The sequence below is a fragment of the Argentina silus genome (assembly GCF_951799395.1).
Source record: "Argentina silus genome assembly, chromosome: X".
Classification (NCBI taxonomy): Eukaryota; Metazoa; Chordata; class Actinopteri; order Argentiniformes; family Argentinidae; genus Argentina; species Argentina silus.
The window spans coordinates 33,884,369-33,910,651 of record NC_139653.1 but is presented as its reverse complement, the minus strand read 5'-3'; the positions used below and the strand labels follow the sequence as shown (position 1 = coordinate 33,910,651).

General features: G+C 43.9%; 1 protein-coding gene across 1 annotated transcript in view; it reads right to left on the bottom strand.

Moving 5' to 3' along the window:
• The window catches only part of LOC310823455 (chloride channel protein 2-like), a 91,243-nt gene that overhangs the window by 55,743 nt on the left and 9,217 nt on the right, over window positions 1-26,283 (bottom strand). Inside the window, exons 2-4 of the mRNA XM_083696316.1 lie at window positions 16,846-16,999; window positions 9,751-9,795; window positions 1,369-1,500 (exon numbers count right to left, since the gene is read on the bottom strand). Coding sequence (XP_083552442.1) covers window positions 1,369-1,500; window positions 9,751-9,795; window positions 16,846-16,999 — 331 coding nt within the window. The remainder of the gene's footprint in view (window positions 1-1,368; window positions 1,501-9,750; window positions 9,796-16,845; window positions 17,000-26,283) is intronic.

Sequence of the window (26,283 nt, the reverse complement as noted above, 5' to 3'; positions counted from 1 at the left end):
GTAATAATAAATATTAGCATAAATGTTCTGCACACAAAAAGTAACAATTAGCACCAAAATAGAGAGCAAATAGAAAGTTGAGCAGCCGCTGGCCGAACAGCGGCCATCCACAGCCATCCCACCCTATCCTTTTTTGTCCATAGTCTAGAGCAGGAGTCACCAACCTTTTTGAACCTGAGAGCTACTTCAAGGGTACCGAGTAATACGAAGGGCTATTTGTTTGATACAAACTTCCTGAATAACAAAGTTGCATGGTTCACCTTTAATGATAATAATACATTTTAACATTTATGAATAATAACATTTTTGAACAAATCATGAACTCTGTCCCGAGTTTGTACAAATGATCAGTTATGTAAGATTTTTTTTTTAAAAACAAGAAAAAAAAAACATCAAAAGGCTTTTTTGTTCTTAATCAAAAAATTCCCAGCTCTAAATGAAGCTTCAGTTGCTTTTTGTGACTTTTTTTTACCGGCCTAGTGAAAAAAGACTGCCGTTTGCCCAAAGCTACTTTTAACTCACAGGCCTTTTCTGCCCGTAGAGTACTGCCAGGTGGGTAGTTACCATGGAAGCTATTGTGACAGGTAATGAAGTGTCTCTCCATTGTGCCACTTTGCCGTCGCCACAGTCACCCCGCAAATGAGACATACACACTTGTCTTTCACTATCGTAAAAAAGAACTCTTCCTCCCAATCATTGTGAAAATGATAAGTTTTCTTTCGCTTTTCCGCCATGTTTTTCTTCATTTTGGGGGTAAAACCCGCATCTAGCTCCCCATTGTAGCTGCACTCGCTAGCTTGTCTCAGCAAAGAGTGCGCGCGATATTGAACTTTCCAGACAGAGTTCAGAGGTCAGAGTTCATAAAACATTTTTGTTTTACAAAATGTATATTCAATATTGTCATTGCCATCAAATCTACATCAATGCAAGTGTTATTGATTCAAAAAGAACATCAACACAATTAAATACAAATTTAATTTTGAAAGAGCTCCATGGTGACTGGTGCTATTTTTAGAACATGTCCTGCGGGTGACTCACGTGGTCCCTGTGGGCGACCAGGTGCCCGCGGGGACCGTGTTGACTACCCCTGGTCTAGAGAGAGCCTCATCTCCTCATCTCCCTCCATACCGCTTTACCTCCATTCAGTCTCCTCTCCCTGGTCAACACTGATGTGAAACCAGAGGGCAGGTAAGGAAGAAACCTAGAGGGGACACTCCCACCAGATCAGCTCTTCCACACCAGATGAAAGAGAGGTGGAGGCTGCCACTGGAGGACACTTTGGCTCACCCCACACCCCCCACCTCACCTCCGCCCCCCACCCCCTCCCTCCCTCCCTCCCTCCGCCTCATCCCTCTGTAGTGAGCTCACCTTGTAGACAGATGGCGATGGCGAAGTCCACCACCCAGCTGACCAGCGCCATGACTAGACCCAGGAGGATGAGGAAGATCCAGTCTTCACCCACACGCGAGATCAGGAACTTCTGACAGCGCACTGTACAGACTGGGGGCAAAACGCAAAGCAACACCGCATTACAACTATGTACAGTACACAAAACAAAGCCTACATGTGGGACAGAGGTACAGGAACACACTGTATATTACCCAATATGCATCACAGCATACAGTTAAGAGTGAGAGCAGAGGTAAGCCTACAATATTGTTAGAACAACATTACCAACCATGTACCTCACAGACTGATTCCTTCTGGAGGACATTCTTTTCCACTGTATAACATGTAAAACAATGTTAGATGTTAGATCATCAATGTTATTTGCAGCAATATGGGGGCACATAAATCATTCATGTATTATTGTTGGGGTAGTGAAGTTGCAACTGCAAAGACACATGTTATATACCATGTCAAAGCCTGTTTAGCTCCATTCTTATGCCTCAACTCACTGATACCAGACAGAGTGTTCACAAAAAATGACCGAAAAGACATTGAATTAGCACTTTCAGAGAGTGAAGAACAAATGTGGTATCAATTGATAAACAAAACGTAAAGTAACAAATGATGCACCTACTGCCTTTTTTAAAAGTATTTTTGAGACAGAATCATATGTACACGCTGTTTTATCCAGTCAATATCTAAGCTCTTTTGCTTTATACAGTGGGGGAAATAATTATTTGATCCCCTGCTGATTTTGTTAGTTTGCCCGATTACAAAGAAATGAGCGGTCTATAATTTTTATGGTACTTTTATTTTAACAAATAGACAGAATATCAACAAAGAAGTCCAGAAAAAACACATTATATAAAGTTATAAATTCATTTGCATTTGATCCAAGGAAATAAGTATTTGATCCCCTACAAACCAGCAAGAATTCTGGCTCATACAGACCGGTTATATGCCCATGAGGCACACAAATTACTCCTGTCACTTTAGGAAAAGTACTCCTAATCTCTGCTTGTTATGGGTATAAAAGACACCTGTCAATAGAATCAATCTCTTCCATTCCAACCTCTCCACCACCATGGGCAAGACCAAAGAACATTCAAAGGACATCAGGGTAAGAGTTGTAGACCTGCACAAGGCTGGAATGGGCTACAAGACCATCAGCAAGAAGCTTGGTGAGAAGGAGACAACTGTTGGTGCAATTATTAGAAAATGGAAGAAATACAAAATAACCATCAATCGCCCTCGGCCTGGAGCTCCATGCAAGATCTTGCCTCGTGGGGTAAGGATGATCATGAGAAGGGTGAGGGATCAGCCCAGAACTACACGGGAGAAGCTTGGTAATGATCTCAAGGCAGCTGGGACCACAGTCACCAAGAAAACCATTGGTAACACACTACACCGTAACGGATTGAAATCCTGCAGTGCCCGCAAGGTCCCCCTGCTCAAGAAGGCACATGTACAGGCCCATCTGAAGTTTGCCAATGAACACCTAAATGATTCAGAGAAGGCTTGGGAGAAGGTGATGTGGTCAGATGAGACCAAAATTGAACTCTTTGGCATAAATTCGACTCTTCGTGTTTGGAGGGAGAGAAATGCTGAATGCTACAATCCCAAGAACACCATCCCCACCGTCAAACACGGAGGTGGAAACATTATGCTTTGGGGTTGTTTCTCTGCTAAGGGTACAGGACGACTTCACTGCATTGAGGGGCCAATGGACGGGGCCATGTACCATAAGATCTTGGACGAGAACCTCCTTCCCTCAGCCAGAGCACTGAGGATGGGTCGTGGATGGGTCTTCCAGCATGACAATGACCCAAAACATACAGCCAAGGCAACAAAGGAGTGGCTCAAGAAGAAGCACACTAAGGTCATGGAGTGGCCTAGCTAGTCTCCAGACCTTAATCCTATAGAAAATTTGTGGAGGGAGCTGAAGCTTTGAGTTGCCAAGCAAAAGCCTTGAAACCTTCAGGATTTGGAGAGGATCTGTAAAGAGGAGTGGACCAAAATCCCTCCTGAGATGTGTGCAAACCTGGTGACCAACTACAAGAAACGTCTGACTTCTGTGCTTGCCAGCAAGGGTTTCTCCACCAAGTACTAAGTCATGTTTTGCTTGGGGATCAAATACTTATTTCCTTCGATCAAATGCAAATGAATTTATAACTTTATATAATGTGTTTTTTCTGGACTTCTTTGTTGATATTCTGTCTCTATTTGTTAAAATAAAAGTACCATAAAAATGACAGACCGCTCATTTCTTTGTAATCGGGCAAACTAACAAAATCATCAGGGGATCAAATAATTATTTCCCCCACTGTAAGTGCCTAAATATTTTGGCATACAATACATTTTACTATAACTCTAACTATAATCAAAAGCATCGCAAAATAGTGTTTTGACTATTTCAGTTTTTAATGGACATCCTACTATCAGTGGGCACAAAGATAAAGATATATGCCTCCCTCCCTCCCCTCCCCTCCCCTCCCCTGTCCTTATTTCCCCTCTCTCCTCTCCTGTTCACAGCTGAGGCATAAATCAGTAGGGGTTCCCAGCCTCTAATGACTGTGTCACATCAGCTCAGAGTGTTTAAACATTTGCCCTGCTTCTCCCCTCTCATCTTACCAATCTACAGTACACACTGATGTGTACAAGCCTCTGTCAGAGGATAGGTCACACACACTTTATACTCCTCTGTCTCTATCCCCCTCTCCCTTCCCTCCCCTCAACCTCTTTTTTTTTCGCATCTCAACTTTTCTTGCTGGGCCTATTTCTGTCTCTCTGCTCTTTCCTGCAGCCCTCTTCACTTTTGCAGAAACATGACAGTTGGTGGCATCATGCATTGGAGAAACAGCCCTGTGTTGTGTTGAACTGGGCTGGGACTAGGTGGTAATGCTGACATGGAAGGAGAATATGGATAGGGATGAGTGTGGGAATACAGATTCAGAAAGAGAGAGGGATGGATGACGTGTGAAGAGGGAGGGAGATGGAGGGATGGAACACGCTTTGGTACAGTCTTTCCAATCAACACCTCAGGGCCTGTCTAACACGCATGCTCACATAGGCAGTGAGAAACATGCACACATGCGCACGCGCACCCCCACACACACATACACCTCCCGTTTTTTATCCTTACACAGACATCTGTGATACGGTTCTGAGCAACAGACTTCTTACATGTGTATATTTAGCTCTTAATAAAAGTGTATGTATGTGTGTGTGTGTGTGTGTATATATATATATATATATATATATATATATATATATATATATATATATATGTATATGTGTGTGTGTGTGTGTGTGTGTGTCTACTGCATCATCTCGCCCACAGCCCGGCTGTGTTCTTGCAGCCACTTCTGTTACCCAGCCACCAATCAGCTTGTGTGTGAGATTGTGTCTGTGTGTGCATCAACATGTGTGTGTGCGTCAGTATGTGTGTGTGCGTCAATATGTGTGTGTGCGTCAATATGTGTGTGTGCGTCAATTTGTGTGTGCACCGGTGTGCATGTGCATATATGTAAATGTGACCTGACGGTAACAAAAAATATAGTATTTTTATGATACATACTGTGTGTGTGTGTGTGTGTTTGTGTGTGTGTGTGTCTGTGTCTGTGTGTGTGTGTCTGTGTGTGCCAGCAGCAGGTGTAATCTTGTCATCTCTGTGCTGTAATTTAGTTAGCTCGGTCCCTGTTGGGATGGCTCAATGGCTTTCCTGGGGTACACACACATTAGAATCGTTACAAACTCTATTCTTCATGGCATGCAATAAGCAGCATGCTATTCACTACTCCCTCTTTCATTCACCCTATCAAGCCTTCATTACATCTCCCACTCTCATCTTTCTTTTCTCTCCTCTCTTCTATGCTCTGTCTCTTCTCTAAAGCCAGGCAGACACCTCAGCCAAGAATTTGCCACGAGCCAAGATCTCACAACAAAATGTACATATCGGCTGTAAACGTGGGTCATCTGTGGTGAAGTTGACGCCTTGACTCGCACAGTGTGAGTTGGTCAATGACATGAAGAGAAGACACAATCACATCTGATTTGACGTCATGGCTCCTTTCTACTTGTGCAGTGTGAGAAGTTCTATGAGGTGATATAAGAAAGTCAACCAATGGGAATCTAGGATGCTGTAAACAATGGCGATGCAAGTTGCGCTTGAAAATATACTACAGTTTGGAACCATGAAATTGAAGAAAAACTTGTGGAGCTCTGGCCAAAGCTGCCTTTTTGATATATCTAGCGGAAATTATCATGATTCTTACAAATTCCAATTATTTTTGAAGAATAAAGAGCCCATGCTGTCCGAGTCTTATATTGTGTCCAAATTATGTTTTTTATGTTTATGTTTTTTTTTATGCTTATGTTTTTTAGGCTTTTTAACAGTGCATAAGAAGACTGCATTGCTACAGCTAAAATGTCCATCTGGCTTTAGCTTTCCACTCTTCTCCTCCTCTGTCCTCTGTGCTACTTCTTCCCACATGTCATTGCATCTATTTCCCTCCTTACCTTTCACTCTATACCCTCTCCTTTCCTCAGTCTATATCCTTCCATCCTTCCATTCTATCCTTCCACCCCCCTCCCTCTCTCTCTCCCTCAATCTCTTCTCTCTGGCTTGAGCAATATTGCCCACATACCTGCTGAAGCTAATTTAGGTTGCCTTGGATACAGAATGCGCCTGGTTCCACAGTCTAGCACTAAGTGGCCAGTGTGTGTGTGTGTGTGTGTGTGTGTGTGTGTGTGTGTGTGAGAGAGTTCACGTGAAGTGGAAAGGGAGGCACCAAGTGAGAAATGGCAATACCTGTAGAATATGTAACAACTTACTTACATATAAAAAAAACGTAATTATAAAAATTACGCCCCATTTGTTATGCAAGGTGACAGTTCGTGACCGTACATGAAAGCTCCATTCTGCACAGTCATGTCATTAGGCCTATCTGCCACCTCTGGCCACCGCTAAGGCTGGGAATTGCATGGGATCTCACGACACTATATTATCATGATACAGTACATAGGCTGCGATTCAATACATATTGCGATACTCAATGTATTGCAGTTCTCAAAGTATTGCAATTCACTACTACGAAATATTGTGATTCAATATTGCCAAAAATAGAATAGAACATGTGTTTCTTTTAAAAAAACAAACATGTGAAACAAATAATAAAGTTGTCCTCTGAAGGTGGAGGTGAGCAAAAAATAAAAAAATAAAAATAAATAGCAGAAAATAATATTGCGATACTCAACTGTGTCAATGTTTTCCCCCACCACTAGCCACCGGGGCAAAATTCAGTTTGAAGTTCCAACAACATCCTCCCTAACAATCACATAATAGCCCGAAATGGACTTGCAGTGTCGGATATTAGCTGTTTAGTTTCTGCATGCGTGCATGATTCAAAGAGGATGCCATTAGAGGGAGAAAGGCCACTCCCCTAGAACACCCCTGACCATAACAACATGTTTGTATACAAACTGAGCGTTGGTAGGACATTCCATTTTAATACTCTATCGTGGAATCAAAACAGCGATCGTTACTAAATATTTCTTTCAAGGGATCTCATTCCCTGATTGCTACCAATTAAAAAGTCATTACAACCAGCTTTTTGAAAGCTTAAAGGTTAGATATTGCACCTTAAAGACCAGTGGCTAATTAGATTAGAATAGAAACCTGACCACTCAGCTCTTTAGCTGTTAAATATAAACTAACAGAGGGAGACCAACCCACCTCCCCCTCCCCAGTCAGTCTCTACGCCTACAGTAGATGTGTTTATGCTAATAAGACATAAAAGCTGAGATTGTTTATGTAAATGTATTATAAAGGCGCTGGCTCAGTTCAATGATGTGTATAAACACTGATTGATTGAGTGATTCTATACTGTATGTCTATGTCTCAGTCTTGGATGATCTTGCAATCAATCACGCAGCTGTCAAGACGAGGGAGTGACTGACGACGGGGTGACAACAGGGTTATGACTGCGGTCCACATTACAATGGTGTTTAATGGTGTTCAATGGTGTGTTGACAACCTCTCCATGCTCCTTTACTCCCCTCTCCTTCCTCCTAGTGAGGGGTGTCGATGCTTCTTTAACCCCCTCTGCTTCCTCCCAGTGAGGGGTCTCATGTTTCAAAGGGGAATTCAAAATGTGTGTGTGTGTGCGCGCGTGTGTGTGTGTGCGTGCGTGTGTGAGTGAGTGATTTGTCTCCCTGTTTGGTTGTGATAGTCAGGCCCCTTGTGAGAGCCACAGGGTACCTCCTCCCCCGACACACCATTGATCTCCGTCTCATTTACCGTTGTGTGTGTCCGTATTCAGTATTTATCCCCACATTCCCTTCTTTCTCTCAATTCAAATCAACACATTTACTGCAATATAACTATAACATACAAACTATAACAAAGCAATATAATACTGTACTGTACAATCTCTTTCTGAATGTTGCTTTAAGTAGTCTGCACCTGCCTCACTTTGCACCCTAAATCATATTTCTCTCTGCACTTTCTTCCTCTTTCTTCCCCCCTGTGTGAGTCCTGAGCACTACTTTAAAACTCCAATCTCCCTAAGTCAATACAGCTTTTGATCCTATGCCCCACACACACACACACACACACACACACACACACACACACACACACACACACACACACACACACACACACACACACACACACACACACACACACACACACACACACACACACACACACACACACACACACACACACACACACACACACACACACACACACCATTATCTTCAATTAAGACATGTTTCAATTAAGGCTGTTGCCCTCAGTGGACAGCTCATCTAGAGCTGGGTGATATGGCCAAAACAAAAACATTTTCAAAGGCATTGGCCTACAATTATATGCGCTGACTATAAACAGATTAAGTGATCGAATCCAGCAAATTATTGAGAAACTGATTCTGTCAAACAAATCAAAGTAAGCATTAGCGCTATAACCGGTTCAAATCAAAAGTAGACAAAACTGGCAACTTTTGAAATGTTTTGGTAAAATGTTGGACAGTCCGGATTACAAACTGGAAGACATGTTTGTTACCAACAAAACATCAACCAGGGAAAACATTGCTTTCTCCGGCTACCGCTGCTGCTCTTTGTGTTTGGTGTGTGATGGGCTTGTGAGTGAGAGGACACCTCGTGCACCACGTTTCACACATCCTGCCTTTGTTTTCTTCTGCTCTTTATCAGATTTTAATGGGACCGGGGGACGCAGGACGCAAAACAAACTTTATCATGATAACAGCTATTACATCTTTATCAATAATTTTCTTTGGATAATTATTTATATCGTTTCATCGGCCAACCCCAAGCTCATCCATTACTCATCCTATTATCCTATCCCACCATTGCTGTCTGACCCCTGCTGCCACGACGACCATGCACCGTGACCCCAACATCATTGTAACCCTGACGGCAGACAGCTAAACTTGTGAGCTTAGCATGGCTAGCTAAGTCATGATGATGATGATGATATTGTGAATGATTATAATAGCACTAATGGTGTTGGTGATGATGATGACGAAAATGGTAGCAGCGAGTCTCCAACATGCTGCTGCCATCACACACACACACACACACACTTTTGTGTAGGCACATACAGTATTTCACAAGACACACTTAAAAATGCATACTCACCAAGTTAAGGAAAGCATTAATAAGACTGTGGGGGTGTGGAGTATGTGGTCATAGATCATTTGTCTGTTTTTAAAGAGGGGGGGGACTCTGCTAAGCATCGATCACTCTGTCAGACTGTACTTTTCCCGGCTTAATCATAGCCATTCATCTTTATACCAAAGCCAAACTAATATATGTATTTCTCATCTCTCTGTTCACACACACACACACACACACACACACACACAGAAGCGCGCACACTCACACACACGTCACAATGTGTGACTACAAGGCAGGGGGAGCTAATACACAATGGTGTGTGTGTGTGTGCATTTTTGTGTACATGGCCTTAGTGTGACAGTGTGTGCAATCACATTGGGCACATTTCTATATACAGTACTTTCAGAGTATTTCAATGCTTTTGTGTAAGTTTAATTTGGGTGCAAGAGAGTCATAGAAACAATGTTGTGGTTTTTTTGTGAAACACGCTCTCCTTTAAGCTGAGGCATGTAGAATCACTCATAAGCACAAGGGTTATAGCATGTTTAATCTACAATTCTGTAGCACACACATACACACACACACACACACACACGCACACGCACACGCACACACACGGCGGAGGATGACCTTCAAAGTGTTTAACAGTTTAATAATGTTAAATAAAGGGTTTTTTATGTTAAGACGTGGTGAGAGATCAGAATTATTGTTTTGGTTTACCAGAGACAAAATCCTGGGAAGGAGCCTCCAGGGCGTAGGGATACCCTGGGGATAAACCACACAACACAGTTAAGGAGAGTGCGTGTAAGTGTATCCATGGGTGCGGGTAGGCCATATGCCTCACAATACATGTTTGAATACAGTAAAGTATATTTAAATTTATTATATTTCAATATATTTCAAAAGAGAAAGAAAGAAATAGAGGTAGGGAGCAATACTCAATACTGCAGGAGGGGGGGGGGGACAGAAAGGAGAGAGAAAGAGGTAGTTTAATATGCAGTAATGGCTTGGCAGTGTTGGGTTTAGTCTATGAGGAAAGTGGAGACCTTGTTGCATATGTTTTGCTGTAGTTCTCATTGTCATGATCTCTACTCAAACCACTCCAACTTTCTACCTGATAACAGAATCAGAAACCTCTGTTGCCACTCAACAGTGTTGATAGAGTGGTGCGTGCATCCATAATATTTTATATCAATAAACAAACAACTCAATAATGTAATTATAGGACAAATCTCTATGCACTGTACAATAGGTAGACACACACACACACACACACACACACACCACCCTAAGACTTGAGTGATCATGACAGTGAAAACTACAGCAAAAGAGAAAAAAAACTACTAGAATAGCAAAGTATGAGAAAGATGTGTGTGTGTGTGTGTGTGTGTGTGTGTGTGTGTGTGTGTGTGTGTATGTGTGTGTGTGTGTGTGTGTGTGTGTGTGTACTGTGGATTGGCCTGTAAGTGTGTGAAGCTCACTGATGATGAAATATAATAACACTGGATGGCGAGGGGGGGGGGGGGGACAAACAGAATAAACAACCCTGAGCAAACAACATGTTGAACCCCTCTCTTACTCCCACCCCTTCTCTCTTCATTCTTCTGCAGACATTTTTTTTTTACAGATTCAGAAGGAAGAGGGAGGGGGGATAGTGATGAATCACAGAGAGAGGTGAAGGCAGATAAGAACAGCAGAGTGAAGACGAGAGAGAGAAATTAAGTGAGGAGAGGCCAGGAGAGGCAGAATATGAGAATAAACAGAGACAAGGAGGGAGAGAGAGTGAGAGACAGACACAGAGAGAGACAGAGAGCAGAGGGGTGAGTTTCTTAACACTAAAACCTCTCTGGCCTTTATCCTATCATTATTGATTATAACAGGTAACAGGTAACAGGTCCAGTCATAAAAGTCAATAATGTTCATGTGTTATTCCATAACAGAACTAGATGACAACTGGCACATTGCCTCTGGTCCTCAAACTGCAGATGCCCCATTCATGGACACTGGTATGGTTAAATGCTAGCCCCAGAGCCAGCCAAAGAAAACTCAAGAATGGAAATATGACATTCCAAGTAAGTGGAAAATGTGGTCTAACATTGAAAAATTATCCCTTTAAGACTCAGAATGTAGCCAAAAGTAAGTGCAATGGGTTGGGCAGCTTTGGGGGGTCTATCATATATCCAGGTATGAATATAATGATAGTTGAATTGATATGGGTGGCTAGTTCTGCTGATCTGTCTATAGGCCCAGTGGCAGACACAGGCATTGTAGGGCAATGGGACTCCTATATTCATAAGCCCATGTCCCCTTGGTTACCTGACATGAAAGTGAAAACACAGTTGCTAACACAATGTGTGTGCATGTGTATGTGTTTGTATGTGTCTTTGTGTCGTCTGAACTTGGCCAGCATGAATATGTTAACGTGAATGACGTACACACACCCCCACAGTGCGTCAGCATGGCATCCAACACAGACGGACAGGACACACTCACGTGTCTCAAATGCATTTTCAAAAACTGAATGTATGTGTGTGTGTGTGTGTGTGTGCGTGCGTACGTGCGTGCCTGCGTGCCTGCGTGCATGCGCACAATATGCACATTAAAACTAGATAGACAACAGGGCTCCTCTAACATCTTTGGGCCTGATTTGCACTGATGAGCCAACAGAGTTCAGAGTTCGGAACAGAGACAGAATGAAACAAGGTAAAGTCAAATGTAAAACATTAAGGAAAGGATGGGTCAGATCCGCAGGTTACATGTAAATAAAGACTCATGTTGTTAACACCTCTTTTCCTGTCTTTATTCTCCTCTGAAAAGGCGTCTTATAATGCTTTGTAAATCTGTCACTTTGTGTTTGTGTGTGTAAAGTGCAGCATCACAGTGGTTTTGAGTAGTTGTATGTAGGGGTGCAGTTACTGTGTGTGGTTGTTGAAAATAGCATGTGCAATCACTTGGCCCATTGTGTGTATATGAATGAGCAGTGTGTATGTGTGTATGTGTGTGTGTGTGTGTGTGTATAGCCAATACGAATATTTAAGACAAGGCTATGAGTTACACAGGGGTGATTCCCTTTCCTGTCAGCTTTCATTAGAAACTCTACACTGAGGTAGGAAAGTCCTGTCCTTCTCTTTTCTTCACCCCCCCCCCCCCGCCCACCTCTCTCTCTCTCCTCTCTCCCTCTCTTTCACTCGACACCTTACTCTCTAGTCCAATCAATTCCAATGGCTTTACTTGCAGGACTACAAAGAAATACATGCTGCAACAGCAAAGATAAAGACTTAACAAGGAACATTCAAAATTACATCAGACTGAAATTTCTTTGCAGTCCCTCCACCTGGCTATATGTCCCTCTCTCCCCCTTTCTTTATGTTAAAACGTGGTGAGAGATCCCTCTATCCTTCTATAACCCTGCAATCTATAGTATTTGGAGGGTTTTGATTCTTTCTTTGGGTATTTTGTAAGGTATGTGTGCTATGCTGGATTAAATTACAATCCTTCATCTTTGTGAATGCACAATGTGTATTCCATGAACTGGGATAAACAAACATTACAAAATGTCACAAGTCATTGCTATTCAATGGACCTTCTTTTTAGTCCTACTACAACTAACACACACCGACACATATCTGATTTGACTTCGCTTCATTTTGCATTGGAGAAAACGTCTGAGAGAGGTGCAAAGGGCGGGAATATATTCAGAGAGAGAGAGAGAGAGAAAGAAGGAAAAAAGCCAGTGTAACTTCTCAGTGGCTGGGGCTAATGTGGGAGGAAAGGAACCAGCCGTAGTCAATCTGTGGTTGGCATGGCAATGCGGCTGCACTAGAACTGACAGCAGCAGAGCCGTGTCATCTGTTTGGGGGGGCCGCACAGTTCCCATGACAACTAATTTGTCCATGTCCCACCTGGCCCTGTTTCCGGCCCTGCTCCGCTACCATCTCTGCTGTCATTCCCATAATCCCTTTCACCAGGGAGGGGTGTGGATTTGGGACCACAGAAGGAGAGAAAAAGAGAGAGAGACCCGAGATGAAGGGTAGCAGAAAAAAAGAACTGAAGATGGGGAGAAAGAGAGATGGAGAAATGAGGATGAAGAGGGGCTGAGAGCTGTGGTCGCCAGGCACCAGCCTGTCTCCATGGTGACGTGTGGCGCCATGCAGTGCTCCTACTGACATCACACCTGTTGCAATGCGTGTGTGTATGTGCGTGTCTGTGTGTGTCTGTGTGTGTCTGTGTGTTCTTGGAACCAATTAAATGACATACTGACACCCCTGAGCAGTGAGAGTGAAGCAAGTGTATTAGGATCTATGAATATACCCATAGAGAGAGCCAAGGGCCAGAGATGGAAAGAGAGAGAGATTGAACAATGGAAGAAAAGATGAATTACTGTCACTGTATCTCATTTACCCTTTGACATAAAAACAGAGCTGCAGATGGTTAGAATGTGTGTGTGTGTGTGTGTGTGTGTGTGTGTGTCTGAAGATATCAGAAGCAGGAGTGACTGACAGCACCCTGAGGCCTGTCTGTGCCTCCTCCCCACTGAGTCCAAACAGACTGAGGGCTCTGGGGTGACCCCCCTACTCCACATAGCATGGTACCCCGCTGTCCCACCTGTGAAATGTCTGCCCCGCTCTGCTGCCTCAGAGTGTGTCAGCATAAGTGAGAGAGATGCACACACATACACATGCTATTTATTAGGATAGCTCATAATCTAGCCGTAATAACAGTCATATGCTGACTTTGCACATTTCATAGTTCTACTGTATACCCCATGGTGTATATTCCCAAAAATCCCCAACTTTCTACTGCTAGTTACTTAAATACTTAATACATAAATTATTGCTATTGACTTGGTACTTGTATTGTGCCTTACATCATTGTGTATTGTTGTTATTTAGACTTTGACCTGATGTGTGTGTGTGCGTGTGTGTGTGTATATATATATTGTGAGGATATGACTGAGTTAGTTTGAGTGGTAGACAAATAGAGTGAGAGTGTCCAACTGTCCGTACAAACGTGTGTTTTGGCTGGTAGGGCAGGGGAGTCTTCTCACTCTGAATATGTTATGCCTGTTCTCATGGCTGAGCTCTTTTAACAGAATTCATTACACAACTATCCTGAGTTTCATCATTTAACTCCTACACACACACAGACACACACAGACACTTTAAATATTTTAAAATCTAAAATGGACAGCATCAAATCAGAAAACTTGTTATTACATTTTCCTAATGACTGCGACATTGCAAGATGCAAATATGATGACTGTAACATTGTATAATTCAAATGTGTGTGTGTGTGTGTGTGTGTGTGTGTGTGTGTGTGTGTGTGTGTGTGTGTGTCCTGGCTGACATAAACTCCCTTTCCACCTGACCGCCCCATTGACCGAAGCCAGCCCTCCAGACCGTGGGTGATCCTCGCAACCGTAACAAAACCTCTGCGGTTGGGATTTCACCCCAGTATCCCTAGTAACACAACACCTGGGTAACATTGGCCCAACTAATCTATATCAGCATCACTCTCCCTCTCTCTTGTCCTTTCTCATTTGCTACCACTGCTCCTCTTCTCGTTCTCCTATGGCTCTTTCTGTTCCTTTCTATGGCGCTGTTTGGTGGTAGGGTAGCACATCACTGAGCCCTGCTGGAGGACTTATGCCATAGCAGGACTGGGATATAGCAGAGACTATTACAGAGTTAACACTAATATCAATCACAGAGAGAAAAATACCAACAATAGTGAACGTTTTCTATACAAAGCATCGGCTTCTAGATGAAACAACTGCTTTCACAGGTAAAAGGCCAATGATAATAAAACATGACTTACTAACGTACAATATTGTATGTTTTGCTATCGTCTGTGTATTCAGATAAAGTTCATTTTGGGGGATTTTTTTTAGGGCTATGTGAAATAAAAGCTGTACTGTTTTCAATGCTTGTCACATTGCTTTAGTGTGGTAAGATATGTATTTGACCCTCTAGGAACATCTACCCTTTGTAGAGAGGGAGCTCCCTTCCCTTTTTCTTAGGGGGGGTACTAGTTTTCCAGTTTAGACCAAGAAAACATTATCTAATAAGTTCTACATAATCACAGGCAGTATTGTTGTTGTTGTTGTTGTAACTGCTGTTGTCATAATTGTCCTGCAGTCTAGATTGCCACACTGGTGGAGTGTGGATTTGCCTGCTTATATAATTTTACAGTATAAGCAGAGGCATATCCTACGCGCGCACACACACACACACACACACACACACACACACACACACACACACACACACACACACACACACACACCTCAGGCTGGATTTCATTTAGCACCACGTGATGAATGAGAGAAAGAGAAGAAAAGAGAGAAAACTGAGAATGAGCAATAACAAAAGTGGAGATTGTGCCAAGGTAGGCAGAAGTGTCATTTATTGCACACAAGTGGAGTGTGTGTGACACTAACACACAGTGACAGAATAAACCTGTATATCCCACTGCAGCTAATGTCATAGCAGAGAGCAGAAATGTGTGTGTGTGTGTGTGTGTTTTTTCTTCCCCATTGCTATTCAATGGAAAAAGAGAGTGCGGGCTAGACACATATCTGTTGTAACTGAGGGAGAATTCAGTTCATTCAGCTGCATTCAGGTCACTTGATCAAAATAAAGTGGTGAGAGGTTGGGGGGTGTACGCCTCGCTAAAGCTGAATCATCAGTTTAGAGCAAGAAAAGAGAAAACTAATCACTGAGATTGGAGATAAAGGCACACACACACGCACACACACACACACACGCACATGCACTCTGACTGACAGACACACAAACACACAAGAAAGAAAGGAGATCGTCAAAAAGCGTCATGCACACACAATCACAGACCCGCATACACATTTTAGAGAAGCACCTGCAGAACTGAGCAGAGGAATATAATGTTCCATTACCACATACCAAACAGCAGAGGGCGCTCCTTTCATGTAGAATGGGCTTTGATTGGAGACTGTCACATGTAGGCTGTGAGTTTTTTTATTTGTTTTTAAAACATATAATTGAATATACATTGCTCACCTGTGAAATGATGGAATTGAAAACCTCTTTTAGCTAACTACATGTTCTCATTTAATGCAACCCGTGCAAATCGTGGTGGTACACAAGAGCACAGGCAATAGAGGGTCATCACAAACGGGAGGGTTGTGAACTTGATGCCAACTTCCGTCCTCATTTTTGACTTTCTTCAATCGAGGGATGAGATCCTGGGATCTGAGATTATGCTGTGTGTAATGTAAACTGAATCTCACACATGGATCTTAAGAACTTTTTTTTTTTCCATGTGACTGTATTTAATCTCGTTACGTGTGGATGTATTGTGTCTTGTTTTGTGTCCTGTACAAAATGTTCCCCACTCCCTCACCCACACACAAACACATTAAACTAATCACTATTATCACCATCAACACTACGTGGAGGTGAAGTAGTGCACACACATTCCACAAAATGACAGATCATGAAGAAGTGTGACTGCGGTAAGGACGAGGAGAGTACAGTCAAACAGACAGTCTTAGGGCGAGACGGCACACCAAGTTGGGGAAAACATTGGGGTTCTCCCATAGAAATTGATACAAAGTAGCCTGAGGCCAAGCATTAGCGACATATGTTTAAAAACACTTTATTGTATTGTAATAGGGCTTTCATTCCTGTATGAATGTTGTGCTTGATATATTTATGTGTGATCTTCCCCTAATTTAGGGGCGTGGCCTTTCTCAAAAATGTTGTTGGGTCTCGCCCTATTACTGTATGACGGTCAGAGAATGGTCAGTATCAACGCTCACTAGCAGTCAGTACTCACTGCGGCACTTGGCGCAGCGTCCCTTGTCATACTCCAGGAGCTCTAGAGAGCGGCTACGTTCACTGACCGACCTCCGCAGACCCCCCTCCTCACGCAGACGAGCCGCTTCCTCTTTGGCATACACCCCCAGCTCCTGGGTGTAGCGCCCATACATCTGTAACACACACACACACACATAGGTTAGGGTAAAGAACTAGGTATTACACACACACAGGTTAGGGTAAAGAACTAGGTATTACACACACACAGGTTAGGGTAAAGAACTAGGTATTACACACACACACACACACACACACACACACACACACACACACACACACACACACACACACACACACACACACACACACACACACACACACACACACACACACACACACGTTAGGGTAAAGAACTAGGTATTACACACACACACACACACACACACACACATAGGTTAGGGTAAAGAACTAGGTATTACACACACACACACACACACACACACACACAAATAGGTTAGGGTAAAGAACTAGGTATTACACACACACACACACCTACCTACCTACACACTTATTGCAACTCAATGACTGAGAGCAACAATACATGAATACAATCAACACTTCTTACACAATCACTTACTGTGAACCTTTTTTAATATTACATTCACATATCAAAAAGAGTTAGATGTTGACTGAATGGGGCCCAGCCGGTTCTAATGACTAGTCTATGGATGGTCAAGTCTACAGCTGGTAATGGCTGATCTATATTAGGCTGTGATCTATATTAGGTTGTATAAGCCAGAAGACCTGGCCTGAGAACATCTTCTGGAGAGAGGATGGGAGGGCTTCTCACAGAGACAGAGACAGAGACAGAGACAGAGACAGAGTGCCAGCCAAGATGGTTTTGCTGACTCAGTGTGTGTCTTTTAGACTCCTACCCTCTGACCCTCTCCAGCCAGGGACTATCTGTCTCTCTCTGTGTCTCTCTCTGCCTGTCTCTCTCTGCCTGTCTCTCTGTGTGTGTGTGTGTGTGTGTCTGTGTGTGTGTGTCTCTCTCTCTCTCCCCTTAGAATGACCTCAACACACACACACAGACACACACAAACACACACACACACACACCAGGTCAGCAGCAGCCGGAGTGCGGGAAGGCAGGAACTACTCCCTCGTGCAGACGGGAAGCTGTCCTGTCGCCGCCCATACATCAGCCCCCCCTCAATCCCCTTGGTGGCATTAAGGAAGAGGAAGCACTAAGGACTTTCTCCTGACTCTGACCAGTCACAACACAGGAGCAACTTAACAAGGCCTTAGCACTGAAACACTGGGCCCAGCCATATAAGCCTGGAGTTATGTACTTAAAACATAAACATTTGTCTGCACGCACACACACACACACACACACACACACACACACACAAAATGTTAAATGTTGTGATATCCTGTGTATGTGTGTGTGTGTGTGTGGCCAGAGCCTCCTTTCGTGAGGCAGGACGTTCAGGTCCATTCTTGAGAACACATCCCCTATGCTCTGTTTAGCCAACACACGACACTGAGATAGCTAGTGTTTGATGCTAGCTGATCTGTGGAGGGAGAGATAGCATCCAGCACATCCTTTAGCACTCTGTAAACACGTCTGCCACACCTGAACTGCTATTTATAGACACACTCATTCATACACAACAAAAACCCGTCCCCCCCGTCCCCCCCCCATCCCCTTCTCTCAGGGCTAGGGATTGTACTTCAGGCTCACCTTACTGCTACTGGGGACAAAGAAAAGTCTCACCACAGGGTGGGGGGGGGGGCACTGTTTTACTGACAGGGGGAAAAGAGAAGTAGAAAGAAAGAGGGAGGGAGGATGAGAGGTAGAAAAGAGGTGACTGGGAAAGACAGAAGAAAGATACAATATGAGGAGCTGAAAATGGGGATGACAGAAAAGAGGGACAGAAAAGTGTCGGAAAGGTAAAGAGTGAGTGTGAGTGAGTGTTATATTATGGCCAGTAGCCTGATATTCAGATCAATAGAGCTCTCACATTAATGCTCTTCTCTGCTGCCTGCCTGTCTCATTAGCATGCCTGATGCCACGTCCATCAACATGGCATGGCCATACTGCTTATCTTTGAGTGCTGTCAGTATCCACAGCCATGGATGTGCCAAGGATGTCACGATGGACAGAGGCGAATAAAGAGTTAAGTGAAGAAAGAAAGCTTCGAGAATTATAGTTATAGTCAATGATTCTAGAGAGTGAAAAAAGAGAGATTGTACAGTACAGTATGTGTGCGCCTGTGTGGAGTTTACAGTTCGTTGTGTGCGTGTGTCTGTGTGTGTGCACGCTAGTCTGATGTATGAGTGTACATTTGTGCGTATGAGTGTGTGTGTGTGTGTGTGTGTGTGTGTGTGTGTGTGTGTGTACGTACGTGCATGCCCTCGCGTGTCAATGTGAGAGAGAGTGTATCTGCCGTATAAGAGAGCATCTGCCTCTCTGCTCACAAGAGAAGGGCACTTGACCTCAGACAGCACAAGTCAAGTGTAACACGATGTAGCTGATGACAAACTCCTCAGAAGAGTAAACACAGGCTGCTCCTGCAGCGGGGAGCGTTTGAGACTGCCTGTCGTGGGCTTAACAGCTCAGGCTGAAGAATAGGGGCGTTAACAAGACAGAATCAAAAGTGACTGACTTTTGAAGGGGTGGGAGATCTCACAGTGCTCTATGCCAAAGCAATAATGCCAGCACATCCTTGTTAGCAAGATGATAAACTGATTACCTAATCCATATGGGTCTAAAGATGGGCAGACCGTGAAGTGATAAAGAATGGAAAGAACTCCAGAGATGAAAAAAAAAAGAAAATGGAGGGAATATGGGTCAGAGAAGCAGAAGAGATTTGGGTTTTTTGACTTTCGATGGTGACCACTGTTACCCATAGTGGCTTTCAGCACTCCTCGGCCACATTCACCATCTTCAACCCAACCTTTCAATTAAGCGAGTAAACTTCAAACGCGGCGGAAACACAAGAGGCCCAAAAACAAGAGGGCAAAAATAGCCATTCACAGATGCTTTGCTCAAAACTGGAATGTACAAAGCACACCAAATTAGAAACAAATACTCACTTCCAGAACAAAGACATTGCAAGTTTAAAACCTATCATTATGCCAAGTATAGGCAGCTCAGAAATAGGCACTCGTGCGTGCCTTGTGTAATTGATCCCAGATGAATCAGTTGCTCTGTAGATATGCACTCGTCTCACCCCACTGACCATGGCTGGATGGGGCAGGGCAAGGGTGAGGATTAATGGCCAAGTCAAGGGCATTACAAACTGTGTGGCTATGTTGCATTACCCTGAACCATCTCCTTTTGGGAGGACTGAATGAATGAAGAAAGGAAGCCTCACCAAACTGTTGGGATGTGCCCTATATTTCCACACATCATCACCTGTCATGGTTACTCAGTGTGGAAAGCTTAAAAAGGGGACATGACTGACCAGCAAACCAATGTTGAATTTCCAAATTGATTAAAATTAAGGTTAAGATTGGGGCCAGGATTACCAAATCGGGCTGTCAATGGGATGTTGGTCAGAAAAGTCCCTTTAGTCTGTCCCCAATCAGTGGTCATTAAGGAGAGAAGATGAGGACAAAGGTGGCTATTGTCTACGGGAACCAATAGAGTGGACAGTCTGGAGAACTACCTCTCTATGTTACCCAATCACAGAGATTAATGACTGAACCAGTTTAATCACATACGTCTAGTTTAGGACAGAGAGAAAGAGAAAGAGAAAGAAAAAGAGCATTTATAAAATCTGAGATTCTATAGAGTGAGAGAAAAGGAATGGGATAGAAAAAAAATTACGGAGAGAAAGAAAGCAGGGCCACTCTAGATTGACAGTCATGCCGTAGGATGCAGCATGGAATTCATACACTGAAGAAACACTGAACTGTGCCATCAAGAGATGGGCAGAGAAAACATTAAAGAGAGGGGAGAGAGAGGGAGGATGGGGTAAATGGAAAGAGGGAGGGATAAAAGAGATGGATGATAGGATGAGAGGTACAGTAAATAACAAAGTACGTTGGTGGGGGCACAGGGGGGGTATGCAGTCTTTGGCGACTGTGCCAGGGTACCATGCCAACCAAGGACCTCTCTGTGTGCCACATCAACACGGGCACAGAGGAAGACAAACAGACAGATGGACAGAAGGGGAAAAAAGAAAGGGAGAAAGAAAGAAAGAAAGAAAGAAAGAAAGAAAGAAAGAAAGAGGGAGAGCCCGACAAGAGGTATGTGTGAAAACAGTTGAGTAGTGATAGATGGATCTGAGAGGAAGGAGAAGAGAAGGATCGAAGATAATGTTGGGGAGAAAGAGATGGAAGACAGATAGTGTTAGTGAGTTGGAGTTAGAGTTTGGAGGGGATGGCAGTATGTAAAGTTCAAAAGTGCAATGTGAGCAGAATTTCAATGTCACTGTGAGGAAGAAAAAGAGGGAAGGAGGAAAGAGGGGAGTGGGATGACATGAAAAAAAGAGATAGGGGAGGGAGGGAAGAGAGAGAGAGAGTGAAAAGATTGCAACTGTGAACACTGGGGTACCAATGATTAATGATATAGGCATCACACCTGCCATAAGAACTGTAAAGCGCACCCAGACTCTGAATGCACAAAGTGACTGCGGAGGTTTTCCTCCGGTATTTTACTGCATGTGCACACGCTGAATCTAGTGGCCGAGGTAGTATTTTATCATTTGCTTTGCAGTTAATGTTGAATTATGTTTTGAAAAGCTGTTTTTACCTACAATAGACAGATTGGATTAAGATAGCAAAACAATTTATATAAATCATGAATTTACACTCCTAGTATTGGGTAAAATATATCTATATGAAACAGGGGAGGCTGGTCCACTGAGGAGGAGGAGGATGGTTCTCCCTTTAATTTTTAAAATAAAATAAAATAAAAATAAAAACTTCTGTATAAAAACTGTATAACTGCAAGAGTGAAGTTTCACTTTCTATGGTCTCAACAGACAAAAATCTAAAATCAATGTACTGAAACAACGACTGTTGTTTTTCTTTTTCAGGGTCGTCTTCGTACATGTAACCTCAAAACAAAGATACACTAATAAATCATCCTACACACACACACACACACACACACACACACACACACACACACACACACACACACACATCAGTTCCTCTCAGACAGACAGCCATTGATGGCACGTTATGGTGACAGCCAGAATCTGTCTCTCTCTCTCTCCTCCTTCCATCTTTCCTTTGCTCCAATAATCAGTCAATGCCAGGCTTCCAGCTGCACATTGGCATGAGTCTCACGTTTCAACCACAGGCTCAGGAGCCAGGGGGAGATCCCAGGACAGGGCAGAGCACTGGGCGTGACCACAGATTCATGTGTGTGTGTGTGTGTGTGTGTGTGTGTGTGTGTGTGTGTGTGTGTCAGTGTCAGTGTCAGTAGTGGACAGTGTAGTCGTATTAACAGCAGGTGTCCTCTCTCCCTGCTTCATTAGGAAAACCCATATTTGCCTGGGCACATTCAGCACTGCTGGCACCCTCCCCATCTCTCTCTCTGTCTGTCTCTCTCTCTGCCTCTCCCCATATCTCTCTCTCTCTCTAAGTGCTACAATAAGGACAAAAGATAGTTGAGAGGGGTGGAGGGCCTGTATGTGGCAGTGGGCAGAGAGACTGGCACACACAAGGGCCGTCACTGTTCCTCTGGTCACACATGCTCACTGGGGCAGGGCAGCACACTGGGAATGAATCAGCATGGCACCACTCTGTACCAGCAGGGCAGGACACACACACACACACACACACACACACACACACACACACACACACACACACACACACACACACACACACACACACACACACACACACACACACACACACACACACACACACACACACACACACACACACACACACACACACAGGTATTACTGAGTGTCAGCATTCCAGGGGTTGCAGTAGAGTACGGGACAGTCTGTTCACAGCCTGAAAACAGAGAAAACTGACAAAACTACAGCTGTGACAATACAACCCAGAGAGAGACAGAGAGAGAGAGAGAGAGACAGAGGGAGACAGAGAGAGAGAGAGAGACAGAGAGGTTAGGACAGAAAGCATAAGAAGAGGGAGAGGTTGGGAGAGAACGCATGAGAAAGTCAGAGAGACCCAAGGGAGGGAACAGAGATGGAATAAGAGATGTGCTCTTTGGGAGCTATGCTTCTCCAGCTGCAGAAGCGCCTCACACATCTCCCCAGAGAGTCCTGTAGAGGAGAGGTAGGGATAGAGTTATTGTGCCAAAGAGGCCAGGTCTATATCAATATCTGTAATGGAATATAGGCTGAAACAATATCCAATCAACTGCAGCCTGTGTGTGTGTGTGTGTGTGTGTGTGTGTGTGTGTTACACTGTCAGTGGTGTTTAAAGTGGGATTGGTGTACTATGTGGCTGTTTGCTGATGGCTGCAGGTTTACACACACACACACACACACACACACACACACACATATATACACACATACACACACACGCATCAGGGAATGCATCAGCATGGCATTTCCCATTATCTTAAAAAGTGCCCCCTAACCTTGCTAGAGCTAAAACAGGGCCGGGTGTGTTTGATGCTGAGAAATAAACTGAGACAGTGATGGCACAGCAGCCAAGCCTGTCGTCTCAGATCCAAACTCCTCTCCTGCAGGGAAATAAATGAGAAGTGTTTCTATTGGATTAGAGCACTGGAGCCTCTGACAATACTGCTGAGTAAGAGCTATACACAGGCCATTGTATTTTCCTGTGACGCACAACTGTATTGCATCCATGTATGAAATGCTAAATAAATTAAGTTTGATTTGATTTGAAGGTGGGCCCTTGCTCAGTCATATTAACAACTACTGTCTCCCTCCTGAAACAAAGAGACAAACACACTGCCTGCAGGCCACTGGAATTCTAATTCACACACACACACACACACACACACACACACACACACACACACACACACCACCTGCTGCTGAAACTACACACACACACTCACACACATGCACATACACGCACACGCACACACACACACACGCACACGCACACCACCTGCTGCTGAAACTACACACACACTCACACACTCTGAGTGACTTTTAGCCTGTTGAAAGGGGTAAACTTTCTCAGCTTCATCACGAGAGATGAGATTAGCTCAATCAAGTTTACTAGTCAAACATACACAGAGGCATCCACAGCACAGCTTAGCCATGTCCTAGTGGAGAGACAGAGGAAGGAGGCACAGAGGGCACAGGAGGAGGAAGAGGAGGAGTGTTGAGGTACAATCACCACAGTGGATGATGATGATGATGATGATAATGCCAGCGTTGAATAGGATCACAGTAATTGAGCTTGGCAAAAGCAGTTACTTGAGCAGAGCATAGGGATACACTGAGAACAGGCAAGGCATTGAGGAGTCAGCTACAACGTGTGTGTGTGTGTGTGTGTGTATGTGTGTGTATGTGTGTGTGTGCATGCGTGATGTGTGTGTGTGTGTGCGTGCGTGCATGCGTGGTGTCCATGCAGAGCTGCAGCTGAGCAAACCTATCCCCAAAAAGGCAATAAGAGCAGCTTTGGTGTCATATCCTCCATATTGTCCTCTGTGGCTCATTTAGTACAGCATGGTGCTAACAACGCTTAGGTTGGGAGTTCGTTTCCTGCTGGGACCATATATACTGAAAAATGTATGCACTCACTGCAATGTAAGTTGCTTTGGATAAAAGCGTCAGCTAAATGGCATATATATTCAGAGAGATCTACACTAACACCTGGCAACCCATCAAACATGATGTACGCAACAACACCTGGCAACCCAGCTAATCTACTGTACATGATGATATGGCAACCCTGTTCAAATCATTAAAATATGCACCTTCCCCTCCTCCCTCCCTGACGTACATAACTAGTGAACTAGACGGGTTAAATGAAATGAGTTCCAACTTCACAGCTTCCACAAATCCAGTCATGTTAGCTTAGTTCTTAAGACAAGAAGGGGAGGAGGGAAGGATGCATTAGAAATGTCCAAACATGGTCTAGGGACAGCTTCAGGCAGTGTGAGCTCTGGAGTATACACTATGAAGTTTCACCCTTAAACATTGATCTAAGGTGGGTTTAGTGTTAGGTTAGTATTATGTTTGGGTTAGTGTTGTGGGAGGGTAAGCTGATCCTAGGTCTGTGTCTAGGAGCGTCTCCTACCCAGAGTATGGTCTTGGTCTGGGGTCAGATGTCACCAGCTGTGGTCTCTCATTCAGGTCAACATAACAACAACATGACCTTGGACCTCAGCAGCATGGTTCTCCTGTACAGTCACACACTTATTACGTAAGAAACCTAAACCCTGGAGTATCTCACTGCTCCCAGAGAGGACTTGAGTTTCACAGCTTCACATGCCATTCACATGAACTACCCAAACCTGAACCTCACCTGAACATGACCAAACCTTTATCTAAAGTCAAACGATTCCATTAAGACAGATCAATTACAGTATCAATATCATAAAGCAAAGATAGCTGAAAATATATCTTAATGTCAATTAAACAACAAAATATTTGCATTACTTTGATTGATATCAATATAGTGGAAACAAGGTTACTAATGTACTCTGTTGATATAATGATAAATATGTGTTCTTGGCATGGTGTGGCGACTGGCTGGCATGCCAGTACAGAGTCCAGGCTTTGCTCTCTGGCACCTTTCTCCCGCTGGTTTTCTGGAATATGACAGAGCACTCATTCACACACTCACACACTCTCTCTATCTCTCTCTGATCCCCCAAAGCTGTTCACTGATGCCTCTTAACACCCCTTACTCACCGCACACAATCAAAATCCACCCACCTCATCAGACCCCTGAAATCGACCTCTCAAAACACCACACCCTTTCCTAGAAAATGTGTCAGTATGTAAACCTTGTGAATTGTGCAGCACAGTCCAATGCCTCTAATATGAGGGTTCAATCATTAACTCCTTCTCTGCTGAAGCTTAAGGTCATTAGTGTGCATGACAGGAGCCAACAATATCACTTTACTGCTCTATAGGAACACTGGAACACTGTATGGAATGTATGTGGCAGGTGTGTGTGTCTCCAAGTAAAGAGTAGTGTAATGAAGAGAGGGAGAGAGACAGAGATGGGAGAGAGACAGAGATGGGAGAGAGAGAGAGAGATGGGAGAGAGAGAGAGATGGGAGAGAGAGAGAGATGGGAGAGAGAGAGAGAGAGAGATGGGAGAGAGAGAGAGATGGGAGAGAGAGAGAGAGATGGGAGAGAGAGAGAGAGAGATGGGAGAGAGAGAGAGAGAGAGAGATGGGAGAGAGACAGAGATGGGAGAGAGAGAGAGAGATGGGAGAGAGAGAGAGATGGGAGAGAGAGAGAGAGATGGGAGAGAGAGAGAGATGGGAGAGAGACAGAGAGATGGGAGAGAGACAGAGAGA